Source organism: Pipistrellus kuhlii, unplaced genomic scaffold (genome assembly GCF_014108245.1).
Source record: "Pipistrellus kuhlii isolate mPipKuh1 unplaced genomic scaffold, mPipKuh1.p scaffold_m20_p_3, whole genome shotgun sequence".
Classification (NCBI taxonomy): domain Eukaryota; kingdom Metazoa; phylum Chordata; class Mammalia; order Chiroptera; family Vespertilionidae; genus Pipistrellus; species Pipistrellus kuhlii.
The window spans coordinates 14,253,139-14,269,782 of NW_023425529.1; the positions used below are offsets into that span (position 1 = coordinate 14,253,139).

At 37.4% G+C, this 16,644-nt stretch overlaps 1 protein-coding gene across 5 annotated transcripts in view; it reads left to right on the forward strand.

Moving 5' to 3' along the window:
* Window positions 1-12,639, forward strand: part of NTN4 (netrin 4) — a 107,554-nt gene extending 94,915 nt beyond the window's left edge. For 4 of the 5 annotated variants that reach the window (XM_045587645.1, XM_036458708.1, XM_036458709.1 and 1 more), the window contains exons 8-10: window positions 1,661-1,729; window positions 4,923-5,093; window positions 11,216-12,639. In XM_045587645.1, the coding sequence (XP_045443601.1) occupies window positions 1,661-1,729; window positions 4,923-5,093; window positions 11,216-11,352 (377 nt within the window). In that variant the 3' untranslated portion in view covers window positions 11,353-12,639. The remainder of the gene's footprint in view (window positions 1-1,660; window positions 1,730-4,922; window positions 5,094-11,215) is intronic. The other variant, XM_045587646.1, reaches the window with a different exon arrangement.
* The last annotated feature ends 4,005 nt before the right edge of the window (window positions 12,640-16,644 follow it).

A 16,644-nucleotide genomic window follows, 5' to 3' on the forward strand; every position in this document is an offset into this window, starting at 1 on the left:
CAGACACCACATCATTCCCACTCATCCTGGCCCTGCTGCACCTGCTGCTGCTGCTGTTCAGTAGCACTGCCGTGGAGGCAGTAGAGGCTCACGCCGCCACAGCTGCATTTTACAGCCATGAACCCGGTGTCTGCTGCCCATTAGTCAGCTGAGTGGTGCTCCCGCTGTGGGAGCATACTGACCACCAGGGGGCAACTCCTGCATTGAGCATCTGTCCCTGTCAGTGTGTGTCATAGTGACCAGTCGACTGGTTGTTCAGTAGTTCAATCGCTTAGGCTTTTTATATATATATACTAGAGGCACGGTGCATGAAATGCGAAGGGTGCGGGGAGGGGGTGTCCCTCAGCCTGGACTGCAATGATGCCAGAATCCCTCACCAGGCCTCTAGCCAGAGGCTCCTCCCCTCCCTCTGCGAAGCCTCTGGGAAGATGCTTGTCCTGGGGCCTTCTCAGGGCCCCAGCCACGATACCTAGAAACTAAGGTACACAGAGACTTGGAGTCCCAGATCCCTCTTCCCTGCCAGCATGGTGTGCATCAGCTACCTTGGGAGCTGAGCTTCAGGAGCTGTCCCTTATACTGTACTGCTTGTGAGTGCAGTGGGGGGGCGCGCCTGCAGCGGCAGTGATTTAATGTCTATAGTGCGCCCACCGAAACCTTACCCCCACCCTGCTGCAGCTCCATGCTGGCTGAGTCCGCACTACGGGCAAGGGGCCTCCAGTCTGTGACTGGGGCTACCAGGCTGTGACTGGGGGCTTCAGGCAGATAACCCCAGCACCCATAGGGCTCCCTCGGTGTCCGGAACTGGGAAGATCCATTTTTCTAGGTCTTCCCCTCCCTCTGCACTGCTGGGGTGGGGACACTGGTCTTATGTTACCACAAGCCCAGCATCGCTCACCCAGGCCTCAGCAAAGAGGCCCCTTCCTTCCCTCCCTCCATGCAGCAGGGCAAGTATGCTGGGTTCTGGTCAGAGGCCCCTCCCCTCCCTCTGCAACCAAGAATCGAACTCTGGGTTCACATTGCTGGGGAGCCACTGCCAGCGTCTGCCCTGGCTGTTATGGGTGCTGCCATTTTTGACACGGAGTGATAGTTAATTTGCATTTTACTCTTTTATTAGATAGGATAATTGTTTTTCTATAAGTTATCTATTAGTTGTTCCATTCCATTAGCATGGACTATATTTACTAGTATGTCATCAATTGCAAGCATTAAAATATATCAGTATTTCTACATTTCTGTATTTCTCTTAGGTCATTGCTTCACTGGATAATGATGAATTCAATTCAGAGTGACTATTTCTCTCTCTTTTTAATATATTTTTATTCGTTTTAGAGAAAGAGAGGAAGGGAGAGGGAGAGAGAAATATTAATTAGCTGCCTCCCCCATGCCCCCTGCTGGGGATCGAGTCCACAACCCCAGGCATGTGCCCTGACCAAGTAAAACTGGTGACATTTCCATGAAAAGGTCAATGCTCAACCAACTGAGCCACACAGGCCAAGGCAGTGACTATTTCTCTTGAATGATTTTTCATGGTTTCTTAGTATTTGTGGATGATATTGTATGAATCACTCAAGTCATAAAGAGTTATGCTACCTGGATTTACTTGATGATTTTTTTTTCTCTCTGTTTTTAACTAACATCATTTCTCATTTTATTTCTGTAGGTAAATGTGAATGTAAGGAACAGGTTTTGGGAAACTCCAAGGCATTCTGTGGAATGAAATATTCATATGGTGAGTCTAAAGTCCTTGAATGTTTCTGAGAGTCTATTCAAACTAAGTATGAAGAGTTTCCTAGAAAATGGGAGGCCTGGCATATGACATTCTCAAAAATGTTAAAACATTAGTCTTATATAATAATTAGAGGCCTGGTGCACAAAATTCGTGCACCCGGCGGGGGAGGGGAGGAGGGTGTACCTCAGCCAGGCCTGCACCCTCAGGGAATGTCTGACTGCTGGCCTAGGCCCACTCCCCATGGGCCTAGGCCAGCAGTCAGACATCCTTAGTGCTGCCGCAGAGGCGGGAGAGGCTCCTGCCACCACCACTGTGCTCACCAGCTGTGAGCCTGGCTTCTGGCTGAGCAGTGCTTCCCCCTGTGGGAGAGCACTGACCACTAGGGAACAGCTCCTGCATTGAGCAGGATCCAGCCAAAACCAACTCTCTGATATCCCCCGAGGAGTCCCGGATTGCAAGAGGGCACAGGCAAGGCTGAGAGACCCCACTGTTGGCACAATCAGGGTCAGGGATGGATGCAGAAGATTGGCCAGCCAGGTAGGGACCACAGGAGGGCTCCAGAGCATGTCTGGCCCTTCTTGCCCAGTCCTGATCAGCTGGACCCCAGCAGAACTCAATTTGAAGCAGTATTTCATAAAGCAGTATTTCAAGAGCTCAGACATTGGGTTCAGACCTATATGGGTTTCATTTCTAGTTTATGGAGTGGGTAACTTAACCTCTACAGACTTTCTTATCTGTAAAATAGAGATGATGCTACCTTCCTCATAAAATGAGATTTTTGAAAAGCACATTAACTTACACTTACTAGATGCTCAGTAAATGGTAGGGAGGAGGAAGAGAATATATATTTCTGAAAAGTAAGAGGATATATATGCTGAGATGAGCTGACTGCCTGAGTTTTTTTCCCTACTTTCTATGTATATTCTGTTTCTCTATCTTTCAAATACCAGGAAAATGCAACATATAAAGAAAATGTCACTGTCCTAAATACAGACTGTTACTACCTTCTAATTCTAAGTAACTTTATGTTTACCATTAAATATTAAATATTAAGGATATCTGATCTTGTAAACATATTATTTTATTTTATTTTATTTTTATTTTATTTTATTATTGATTTCAGAGAGGAAGGGGGAGGAGAGAGAGATAGAAACATCAATGGTTAGCCCAGCTGGCATGGCTCAGTGGTTGTGCATCAACCTATGAACCAAGAGGTCATGGTTCAATTCCTGGTCAGGGATTATGGTCAGGTTGTGGGCTCAATTCCTAGTGGGGGCATGCAGGAAGGACGTGCAGGGGGACGTGCAGGAAGCAGCCAATCAATGATTCTCTCTCATCATTGTTGTTTCTATTTCTCTCTCCCTCTCCCTTCCTCTGAAATGAAAGAAAAGAAAAGAAATGCCCCTTACTGGGGATCGAGCCCACAGCCCAAGCCTGTAACCCGGGCATGTGCCCTTAACTGGAATCGAGCCAGGACCCTTCAGTCCACAGGTCAATGATACATGCAGTGAGCCAAATGGCTAGGGCTTGCCAACTATCTTTAACTAGTGTCTGGGCTTTTTATTGTTCCATAACTTATAGGGCCTGAAATGTGCATTACAATGAAGAGAAAAATCTAAGTCATGATTTCTGAAACCAAATGTTTAAGTTCTTGATAACATTGTATTTAATCTCATAAGAGATAAAAAAGTAAATGTTAAAAACCTCATAAATCTTATCTAAAATTACATGCATATTTCTTCCCTTTCATCAGCCAACTTGACTAAAAAATAGAATAAAACTTTTGAAATATATAGTGCCTAATAAGGAAAAGTATTTACTTAGAAGGAATTGTATTTATTATTAAAAGCAAAAAAGAAAAAAAAATGCCCATTTAGTTTCAAAGTCAGTCAGTTCAGTGGAAATATCAACTGATTTTCATTATCACATGGATTCAGTAGCTCTCTGCCTGAATTTACAAACCACATTGGCATCTTTTAATACAACTGTAGTACTTTCTGCTTAGGATAATTTGAATGCTCTTAATAATCTAATTAAATACCTTGATCTTATTAAGTACTATACACCTATAGTCTTGGGAAAGAGGGAGGAATGGTTCCACCCCATTCTCTACCTTAATGAGGGAAAACTTTATTTGATCATTCCTTTAGCAAATATTTATTGAGCTAGTATTGTGAATAGACAAATTCCCTGAGTTTCAGTCTAGTGAAAAAATACCCTAAAATGCCAAAAATAGCTATTGAACATGGCTATGTGTGAGGCACTGTGCTATGTACCTTTCATGCAATTATCCTATCAGGATTCTAGTCCAAACTCTATCTCTAAACAACAAATCATGAAAACATGAGCAGTTCACTTAATTTCTTAAAACTTGCTTCCTTATACATAAAACAAAATTGGATGAGCTCTTAAGACCCATTCAGAGTCTAAAACTTGGTGTTTCTAAAAAGACAGCTTTCTAATAGTCATATGGATATGGGACCAGCCAGGATAGGGTTCTCTCATTACACACAATCTTTCATCAAAATATAGTAAGAACTCTCTAGTAATATAGAATATTGCATCCACTGATCCTTAGGTTTACTTTCTCTCCCACCCCAACTTATTCCATTACTTAACACCTCCCCCATCTATTTCATTGATCTTAGAGCATAATGGAATCATGAGTCATATAAAATACTGGAGCTCTGCCATCGTATAGGACAGCCTCCCTAACCCCAGTCAGCTTGCATTTTACATCAGAGGAAGAAGATTAAATAATCAATAATATTATTTAATCCCTTTAGAATACTTAAATATAACCTGGTAGTAACATTTGCTCTTTGTCATAACTTTATACATAATCAACCAAAACAGTATAATAGAATTAGAATTTAAATTAAAATCATGATAACAATTCTACCTCCTACACATCATTCTATTTAGTTGATAGGTGAATGTGTTAAAGATTATACTTGCTGTAGGCAAATGGCTGATATTCTTTTAGAGTAGTGATATGGGAATGAGTAGCAATTGTAAATGTCTAAAAAAGAAGAGTATAGTTTATAGAAATGAGTAGCAAATTGCTGAGCCTAATGATACATCATTAAATCACTTTTCCATTATACTCTGAAGTGCATATTTAAGTTGTTCAAATATCAAAAGATGATATGAAATTTTATGCATTTTGACTTTGGAAATTGTGTTGTTACAGTGCTAAAAATAAAGATTTTATCAGCTCATGATAAAGGATCTCATGCTGAGGTCAGTGTGAAGATTAAAAAAGTCTTAAAATCTACCAAATTGAAAATTTTACGAGGAAAGCGAACATTATATCCAGAATCATGGACTAACAGAGGCTGCACTTGTCCAATCCTCAATCCTGGTGAGCATTAGATTTTTTTCTACTTTCTCTCTGCTGAATTGCTGTTTGTCTTACATTCTCTGAACCACAACCTAAATAAACTCTGCAAAAAGCATCTTTTTCACATCTGAATTCTGGGGAAAGCCCAAATGGAATTCTTTGAACTGACATCAAAAAACGATTTCTCTTCCAGGTGCTGTATTAAAGTATAATACTTTAAAATCCAGCAATATAATATTCTCTGCCCTAAAAGAGAAGTCTCAGATTGGTTCCAGGTGTCAGTAGCATAGAAAACACTTTCATGAATTTATCTGCTACTAACACTTTATCTGAAAGCTAGGTCCTATTACGATGCCCTGGGTAGAACTTATTCCCAAAGGAAGTTCAAATGCAAAATTCCATCTGTGCAAATAATATTGAATTCATTTCTACTACTGCATGAGAAGCATCTGTTTCTCCTGGATAGAAAACAACTCTCAAGTTAGCATCTTATTTTTCATTAAATTATCATTCTGGTTTTAAACTAGAAACAGCAGAAATAGACAAGCAAGCCAACAAATAGACAAACAAGCCTTGTAGAATCTTAGAGAAACTTGAAGTGCAGTGGAATTTGCAGGGATTCATACCTTCACACTATATAAGGACAATTGTCATACTGTGTCATAAACTGCTTATTTTACTATCTTCCTCATTAAGTTTGAGGACAGGATTTAGATTTTTTTATCATAGTGTCCCCATTACCTACCATTAGTACCTCAATAATAGTAACATAGTTTCCAGATAGTAAGTTCTAGAAAAACAAATAACTTCTTTCTGTTGGTAGTGTTAATCCTCACCCCAGGACATTTTTCTATTAATTTTCAGAGAAAGTGAAAAGGAAGGGGTGAGGGGAGAGAGAAACATCAATATAAGAGAGACATGTCAATTGAGGATCAAACCTGCAACCCAGATACGTGCCCTTGATCAGATCCCGAACCTAAGACCTTTGGTGCAATGGCTGACATTCTAACCACTCTGTAGCACTGAACAGAGCACAAATAACTTTTAAAATGTTTTTATTGATTTTAAATGTTTTTAGAGCAACAGGGAAAGAGAGAGAGAAACATCAATTTGTTGGTTTCCTCCCTTCTGTACCCCCACCGGGGACTGAATCTGCAACCTGGGCATGTGCCCCAACTGGGAATCAAACCAGAGACCTTTCAATGCATGGGACAATGCTCAACCAACTGAGCCACACCATCCAGAGCACAAATAATTTTTTTAAAATCCTCTGTATTTCCATTTGTGTAGTTGCCCTCTGTGTCTCAAAGGCACTGTTCAAACAAGTGCATAATTTCTCTTCCGGATATAATTCCTTCCAAGTATATGTCCAGAAAACCACAGTTATATTATTAAGAAGTCATTTGTGATCTTTGACACATAAATTTGAGGAAAATAAACATAACTGAGAGAGAGAAACTATCAATAAAATATCTACCTCAACCCAAACCGTCTAAACCGCATGTGTCAAACACAAGGCCCGCGGGCCAAATCCGTCCCGCCAGGCCTTGCAATGTGGCCCACACCGCGCTGTCATCACTGCACTCCGCTGCGTTTCCATCACAATGACAGTTTATGACTGTTCAGTAAACCATTTGGCCCGCGATTTAGGCTGGATTTTAGATTTTGGCCCCTTCTCTGATTGAGTTCGACACCCCTAGTCTAAACAATGATATACAATTCTTGACTATATTTCTATTGTTAAATAGCTGTTCACACCTTTTTTACACCTTCAGTATTTCATTTAAATTAATTTAAATTTTTAAAAATGGAAAAAGAAAATATTTTAAATAAATATTGTTTCAAAGAACAAATTAAGTAATCAGAATCTTGGATTTTTTTAATTTTTAAAAATTTTTTTTAGAATCTTGGATTTTTTAATACAGGAAATGAAGAGTTATTAATCTGTGTTCTATTTCCCAACAATTTAGGCACAGGGGCTCTTCCTATAAGCACTTTCTACTATCATGGCAAAGGAAGAACAAAATAATCCACTCAGTTTTTTAGCCAGACTTTGAAAACAAAAGCTTTGACCATTTGAGCCACTCTCCAGGAAGTGAACTATACTTCCTAATCAGATTTCTGCCAAACAGTCAAGGAATCAACTGAGTTCATCACAATTGAAAGCATAAGCACAATTATTCAAAGAATTCTTGAAAACATGTTTACTCACTTTGAAGAAAACACTGGAACTTGCCAAAGCAAAACCAGACACTCTTTCATTTCACTTTGTTTTTCCATTTTTACAAGTTCAATAGCTAAGAGCAAAGAAAGCTGATAAGAAAATTCTGAAACCTTAACAGGCCAACTTGCTTCCTTTGCTACTTTTGAAAAAGAACAATCTAATTTGGCATCCCTGCGAATTCATCCATTCCTATATTCATGTATACTTTTAGTCATTCATTAATTTTATGTTTTAGAATGTCAAAACTAGCATTTAAGCCCTGGCCAGTGTGGCTCTCAGTTGGTTGAGTGTCCTGCAGGATTGGGATTCTTTCTCATGCAAAAGCTAAGGTAACCCTTTAAAGAATTTAAATACCTTATAATCCACACATTTGTGCTCCTCAATGTCTAAACCTTTTTATGTCATTATTTTCCTTTTATTTCTCTTTTTGTGAAAACACCATCATAGCTATCTTTAATTTAGGATTGACTTGTTTCAATAAACTTTTAAAATGATCCTTTTATTGTTATAAAAGAAGCAATATTTAAATATATTACAGGTATAGAAATTTTGGGGAAATTTTTAAATTTCACATTTCTGCCCTCCAGAGATAATCTCTGTTAATATCTCAGTGAAAATCCTTCCAGATCTTTTTTTGTACACGAACATGTCATATTTTTTAACCAAAATAAAATCATAATATATGTAGCCCTCTTTATTCAGTTAATGATCTTTATCTTCAATTTTAGTTTATTTTCATATAATCTAATTCTCAGACCATATTCCAATTTCCCAACAAATCCCAAAATGTCCTTTTGAGGTGGTTTATCCTTGCTAGGATCACATACTATCTGGATTTTAAGTTCTTCAAGTCTCTTTTATTCAAGTACAGTTTCCTTTTATTATTGTTGAAAAAAAATTGTTATTGTTTAAGAAACCAGGCCAGTTGTCCTAGAGACTACCTTACCCTTCTATGTTTGTCTAGTTGGTTCCTTGTGGTGTCATTTAGCTTGTCCCTATACCTTCAATATTTTATGTAACCTTTAAAGAAAAGCTTGCTAGAGTCAAGACAAACATTTTTGGCTTGGATTCATTACACTTTGTGTTATATACTTCATGTTGGGTACTTTGTGTCAAATAATATCAGAAGACACATAGCACCTGATGACCCACTATCAGTGTTGCTAAACTGACACTTGAGTGAGTGATAAAAGTCTGATCTCTCCATTGGGCTATTTTGTTTTCCCTTAAAAAAAAAAAGTTTTTATTGATTTTAGAGAGAGGAATGAAAAGGGAGAATAGAAACATCAATATGAGAGAAACATTGATCGTTGCCTCTAGTGAGCACCCCATCGGGGATGGAACCTGCAACTTGGGTATATGCCCTGACTGGGAACCAAACTGGCAATCTTTGGGTACATGGGACCACATTCCACAAACTGAGCCACTGACCAAAGCTGTTTTCCCTTGTGAAACTAAAAAATAATACAAGTTGTGTTACTGAATCACTATATAAATATCAAGTGTCCCATTAACCACTCATTTAATGATTTTAACACCAATTGGTAATCCCTTCCTGAATCAATAATTTCACTGAATGACATTTTTCTAGGTTATTTCCATGAATAAATAAGTATACATATATATTTTTTAAAACCATGAGTTTAAATTGAAATTTTCAATTGAGTTTTAACATCTAATATTTTCTCTTAATTTGAAGTTTGTTTGTTTTATTGATTTCAGAGAGGGAGAGGAAGAGAGATATAGAAACATCAATGATGAGAGAGAATCATTGACTAGCTGCCTCCTGCATGCCCCCTACTGGGGATCAAACTTGAAATCTGGGCATATGCCCTTGACCAGAATTGAACTGGGACACTTCAGTCCACAGGCCGATGCACTATCCACTAAGTTAAGATAGCTAGAATTGAGATTGTGTTGTTTTTTTTAATATATTTTTATTGATTTTAGAGAGATAGAAACATCAATAAGAGAAAAACATCAATTGGCTGCCTCCTGCACACCCTCTTCTGGGGAACAAGCCTGCAACACAATTATATGCCCTGACTAGAAATTGAACTGTGACTTCCTGGTTCATAGGTAGACCTCAACCACTGTGCTATGCTGGCTGGGCTGGAAATTTTTCTTTTATAAACATAATTACTTATTGCTGTGTTCTATAATATTAATGAAAAATACCAATATTGATATTACTATAAATGTCTACTGAGGGAGATTATCATATTTCTTTTTATTAACATATAGATAATGAGATTGTCTTTTTATTTTATGTCTGTGTTAGCCTGAGAAGAATTTTGAATTACAAAGTCAGTTCCAGATCTGGCCAGTTCTCACCATTTTTAAAAAAAATGTATAACAAATAGCCTGGCCAGTGTTACTCAGTGTTTTAGCATCAAACATGAACCAGGAGGTCATGGTTCAATTCCCAGTCAGGATACATGCCCAGGTTGCAGGCTCGATCCCTAGTAAAGGGCATGCAGGTAGCCAATCAATGATTCCTTCTCATCATTGATGTTCTATTTGTCTCTCCCTGCCTCTCTGAAATCAATAAAAATATCTTTTTTAGCCCTAGCTGATTTGGTTCAGTGGATAGAGCTTCAGCCTGCAGACCAAAGAGTCCCAAGTTTGATTCCAGTCAAGGGCACATACCTTGGTTGCAGACTCCTCCCTGGCCTGAGCCCTGGCCAGGGCTCATGCAGGAAACAACCAATCAATGTGTTTCTCTTACATAGAAGTTTCTTTCTGTCTTTCCCTCATTTTTACACTCTCCTTAAAAATCAATGGGAAAATATCAAGTGAAGATTAACAACAACAACAAAAAAATCTTTTTTTAAATGTATAACAAACAAACCTCCTATATTACAAAAGCACATCAACTTTATCTAGGAATTATATGCTATTTTGTAAAACCCATAGCTCTCTTCTGATATGTTTTCCCAAATAGTCTTTAAACTTTTGTTAAATTCTCCTTACTGTACACTATCACACATAGTGAGTCCCCAAGAAATACTGATTTATAGCAATATGTTAAGTGCCCATGGAAACCTATTCTTTACCATAGAGGTAAAGAATAGGTTTCCATGGGCACTTACAGAACTGTATAGAGTAAACAGTTCTGAAATCAGACAGACCTGAGCTTAAGTCAAAATGCTGCTACCAATGAGAGACACAGAACAAGTTCTTGATCATGCCAAGCCTCCATTTCCTCATTTGTAAAACAAGAAGAAAAATAATACCTACTTATAAGGTTATTTTCAAGATTAATGAAATAATACATGTAAACCACTTAATAAATGCTTCTTACATGTTAGCTGTTATTGTCTACTTGAGGCCCGATGCATAAATTTGTGCACCAGTGGGGACCCTCGGCCTGTCCTGTGAGATTGGGCCAAAACTGCTCTCTGACATCCCCCGAGAGGTCCTGGATTGTGAGAGGGTGCAGGCCAGGCTGAGGGACTCCACTGGTGCATGATCGGAGCTGGGGAGGGACACAAGAGGTTGGCCAGTTTCCAAGGGACCCAGGGAAGGCTCCAGGGTGTGTCTAGCTCATCTCGCTCAGTCCCAATTAGCCGGACCCCAGCAGCAAGTTAACCTACCAGTCAAAGCTCTGCCCCCTGGTTGTCAGTGCACATCATAGAGACTGGTTGACTGGTCGACTGTCTGCCCCCTGGTGGTCAGTGCACATCATAGCGAGCAGTTGAGCAGCCTTAGTGTATCATTAGCATATTACGCTTTGATTGGCTGAATGGAAGATCAGATGACCAGATGCTTAGCATATTAGGCTTTTATTATATAGAATTGCTCCCAATTCCAACCTTGAATATATAAAACCATTAACTATGCATACATAAAACTGCTGAAATCACATCTCCCCTTCAATAAATTATGATATTATATAGCTTCTTTTGTTCTCTTTTAGGTTTGGAGTACCTTGTAGCAGGACATGAGGATGTAAGAACAGGCAAACTAATTGTGAATATGAAAAGTTTTGTTCAGCGCTGGAAACCATCTCTTGGTAGAAAAGTCATGGATATTTTAAAAAGAGAGTGCAAGTAGCAATAAAGGTGTATGGCACATAATGGCACTTCTCTATGGATAAAACACAAGCTTGGTGGAAAGGAGAACTCAATAATGAAACTGGAATATTTTTAAGTGCCAAAATGTATAGAAATGTTCCAATGCATGGGCCTTGTCTATCTCTTTGGGCCCATGTTTAAATACACTTTGTTTCATAAAGAGAAATGAAAAAAAAATCTATGCTGATACCTGTTTTCTATAGAATTGATTCTGAAATTCATAGCTATTAAGAATCTTTTAATAGCGGTATGATATTTAACAATAATCCATTAAGGGCAATAAATATAACAAGGACTTCTCCCAGCTTTGGATGTTACTTACTTTAATTAATAAGATTTTAAGGAATCCCAACCCTTCTATCAGAAAAGGTGTCTCTTAAAAAGAGCCTTCTCTTGTGTGATGTGTGTGAACTTTGGCCTGTGGTGTGTTAAGAGGAACCTCTCCACATTTATATAGTATTTCTCTGTATAAAGCACTTTACTACCTATCACTTGTGTTGTGTGAGTTGGGAGACGCTGTTGACAGCAAAAAAAAAAAAAAAAAGAAAAGAAAAGGGCGTGTGTGAGAAAGCCTACTGAAACAGAAGCACTGCCACTGAATGTGGACAAACATGACCAGAGAAAGGAAGTTGTACTATTTGACTCTGAATACTTGGAGAAAATATGTGAAGATGCAACCTTAAAGGAGAATATGTTTGCATGAAGTCTCAGCTTCAGGCTAGAGATTAGATTCCAGAGATATTGGCCATGATGAGTCATTTTTTATAAACAGAAAGAGACTTTAAAATAAGAGAAAGAAATCTTAAGTATAAAAATATGCTTTGGTAACGAGGAAATGGACTATAAATTTTAAAGGGCTCATTTATTTGCAATGCACTGTATACACTTCAAAAATTCTTATAGACACAGAATTTGTTTTATTTTTGTGTTTTAGTATTTAAACATGAATATTGAAAGTTTCTTCCTTTTCTTTATTAACAGTATATGGTCATTTATAGTTACTCATTTTTTTTTTTGACACAGTGTATGTGATAGTTCACAAAATTACAGTTTTTTATTATTATTCATCTTCTGTACCCATGTATAATCACTCTATATATAGTTTCTTCTGTATTTGAATATACAAAACATGAACCACAGTACCACATTAATTTCACATACAGAACATATATTTTTCCTGAGGTCCTGTGGACTTGCAAAATATATATGTGTATATATATTGCTTTGTTAATTTTTTAATATGTAATAAAGAAATATGATCTCCTGATTTTTGTCTCATTTTCTGATCAACTCTGAATAATGCTAAAGATTACCTCCTCTAATGAGGGAACTCAAATCTAAGTCCTTAAATTAAGAAAACCTAGGGCCTAGTGCTTCTACTCTGTTACTATGGGATTTGGGGATGGAGTGGATGTTAATTCAGATGAGTTTAGCTTCTGTAGTGCTTAGACATAAATTTTTATCAGATACATTGCATTTTTATATTGCATTTTCCTTTTAACTAATTCTAAACATAATAAAAGTTCATTGTTGAAAATACAGAAAACTATAATAAGGAAAAATATCTATATTTCAGCCATCCTGTGATAACAGCTGTTGGCTTTTAATTTCTTTACTACTAGATTGTTTTTATGCATACTAGTATACATATCTTTTATAGAATTGTAATTATACTGTACATTTTCTAATAATATCTACATTTATCACCTGTAGCAGGTCTCAGCTGCTTTCCTACTCCTATCTTATGTTAGTAGGTGGAACACTTATCTAGTATGATATCATTTACAAGCAACTTATAAAATATGTTGGTAAGTAATTCATACCAAGAAAAATATTTTAAATACATCAAATATAAAACTTAAGTTTCAAAATTGCCAACTTGCCTTCTTTTCCATTTCACTTTATTTAAATAACTAACCATTTTTGCCGAAACCGGTTTGGCTCAGTGGTAGAGAGTCCGTCTGCGGACTGAAAGGTCTCAGGTTTGATTCCTGTCAAAGGCATGTACATTGGTTGCGGGCACATCCCCGGTAGGGGGTGTGTAAGAAGCAGCTGATCGATGTTTCTCTCTCATCGACGTTTCTAGCTCTCTATCTCTCTCCCTTCCTCTCTGTAAAATATCAATAAAATATATTCTAAAATAATAATAATAAAATAAAATAAAATAGCTAACCATTTTTAAAAAACACAATTGTCTATTTTTTAAAAAAAGAATAGAAATATGTCTATATTCCTGAGAGAAAAAAATATGTCTATATTCCTGAGAGAACAATACATATTGTATTAGCCACCATTCCAAAACACATTTATAATACAAACAGTGTTTTAAAAGGTCAAGGTAGCAGAGTTATAACAGTATTTGCCCTTGTAGAGGAAAGAAGGAGGAAAATTTTTCCTTTTTTATTTTGCTTATATCTGTACTGTTTTACTTTCTTCTGTTGATCATGTACTACATGTGTAACTTGTTTTTTAAAAAATAATTAAAATGCAATCAATTGTTTTAAAAGCAAGTTCAAGGAAAATTATAACTAAATATTTAATTTTGATTTTTTACCAAATTGTTCAGCCTAAATATATCTTCCCAGTCCTCTCTCTCTTAGATGCTCTTTTAAGCACCTTTTCTGGCAACACTCCCAAAATTAGGTCCTTGGTATAATTATTTCTTAAGGGTTTTTTTTTTACTTATCTGTGTACATATTTTAACATTGCTCCCCCTCTCATACATACCCTCCCTCCCCAGAGTTTTGTGTCCATTGGTTGTATTTATATGCATGCATACAATACTTCGGTTGATCTATTATCTCCCCCAGATATCCCTACCCTCCCCGCTGTAATTCGACAGTCTGCAATTTCTTCTCTTTTTTTTTTCTTTTCTTTTTTTAAAAATATATTTTATTGATTTTTTACAGAGAGGAAGGGAGAGAGATAGTGAGCTAGAAACGTCGATGAGAGAGAAACATTGACCAGTTGTCTCTTGCACACCCCCTACCTGGGATGTGCCCACAACCAAGGTACATGCCCTTGACCGGATTCGAACCCAGGACCTTTCCGTCCACAGACCTACGATCTACCACTGAGCCAAACTGGTTTCTGCAACAGGCTGCAATTTCTTAAGGTTTTGATTCTCAATCACTTGCAGCATTTTAGCTGCAGTTTTAATTTCTTATGAGCATCATTTGGCTTCCAAAGTGGAACAAGGGAAAGAAAAAAGAAAACCCTGTGTACTTCATTTGTAAAAGTAAACAACAAAATGGAGCGTAAACTAGCCAGCCCATCATCCCATTCCCATTCTATCCTTCCATCATTCTGCCACGCTTCTATGTACACTTTCTCCTCCATGGTATCTTTCAAAATAATGATCTCAGTACCAACGCAACAGATTCTAATAAAATTTCCATCTATGGCTTCAGATGAACCTGAATACTTCCTTCAAAAAGTACTGGGAAAGTCTCTCTCTACACTGTGGGGTTGTTAGCAGATTAGTTGCATAATCTCCACATACCTCTGTGTAATTTGCCTGAGGTCAACCTAGACTATGCCCTGTTATTACGTCATTTTCCCCAGAGAAGAATGTTACTAATATTTAGTATTTGATGCAATGGAAATTCTCAGTAATAAGACAATCTTTTAATAGTGTCCACTAAATGAGGTCAAATCTGTGGGGATGTGACCAGAAGTCCAAAAAGCAATGTCCCTCTGGCTATATTAAACAGAGAGCAAGGCCTCTTATAGATAAACATAGTTCTTTGGGATACTTTGGATTCTTGCCAAATAAATCCTTTTCTGAATGATCAGAGACTTATCAACTCTAAAGGCTGGGAAAAAGAACCTTGAAAATTCCTTGTGCTGGCTGTCCCTTGGCCACTCCCCTGGAATGCCTGAGAACAAGGAGCAGGAGCACCGCCTGGGCTGCTAAGGAGTTTTTCAGAGGCCCCAGGACTGAATTGCTTTTGTGTTCATTGTTTCAATGATAAGCAGTCTCCTAACCTAATTTTATCAAAGAGCCAAAGTTACTCAAGACTTATTTCCCACAGCCTGGAAGGAAAATATTTATGAACAACCTCAATTTTGCAAGGGAGATTGGTATGATAAAAATGGAATAAAAGCAAAGGGGTGTGTCTTGCATGACATGTTTTTTTAAGTCTCTCGAAGAATGATTTATCTGAGAATATTTTTTTTAAACGATGCCCTTGTCCTTGCTTTCCTACACTTTCACCAAAGTGATTTATTCGTTTCTCTACTTTTTGAGCATTAATAACAGTTTGAGAACTGCAACATTTTTAATGAAAAAATTATCAGATTTATTATTAGTCAGCTCATATATACCGAATAATGAAAAAAGCAGAATGTTAGTCATGAGAAAGAAAGAAATATGCACTGGGCCAAATAGGTATTTTCAAAATTTGAAATGTATGTTCTGTAAAATGAGGGTGCTAGTAAATGCTGAATTTAACTCTAGTTTTATTAATATATTCTCACAGGTGAGTGGCTATTTCCCAAAGTGTGATCACTAGTAATGAATTAATTTATAAATGCAAGAATATCCAAGATGTACTAGGAATGACCAAATTATAGTGCATTTATTTGAATAGATGAGAATGGCAGCCAGGCAGAGAACCTTACTTTTCTGAAAGAATAATAGCCACTGTCAGCAAATTTTCACAATATGAGCAAAATGGTCTGCCCAGAAACTTCCTGAACACATCCTTCTCAGCCAGAACACCACCACGGATTTCAAACTCAGTGAATAAAAAAATAATAAGATAATAACATTAAAAGGAATTAATACTTAAGAATTTACTACAAGCTAGGCACTTTTCTAAGTTATATGTGTTTTCTTATTGACTCTTTCTAAGCACCCCTGAAGTGCACGCTATTATTCATTTCCTGGATATTGAGGTACAGAGAGACTAACTAAATTGTCCAAGGATTCTCAGCTAATACTGACTGTGGAAAATGGATTTGAACTTAGGCATTTTAACTCTCAGAGTTCACATTTCAAACACTAAAATGAGAGCTGGCATTGAGAAAGGAACGAATGTGAGGTGATGCCAACTGCACTATTTTCCTCATTGCCGGTTTCTTTTAGATCCTAACTGATGAAAGTCCACTAAGGGTCAACATGTTTCCCATTTTCTTCTCCATACTGCACATTATAATGTATCATAATATTCCATTCTGTGATTACGTAATTTTCTAATGTCTTTCTCTTTGTTACATCGTCATTAGGGTAATACTGCTTACCATAATTTATACTAAGATGAAATAGTAA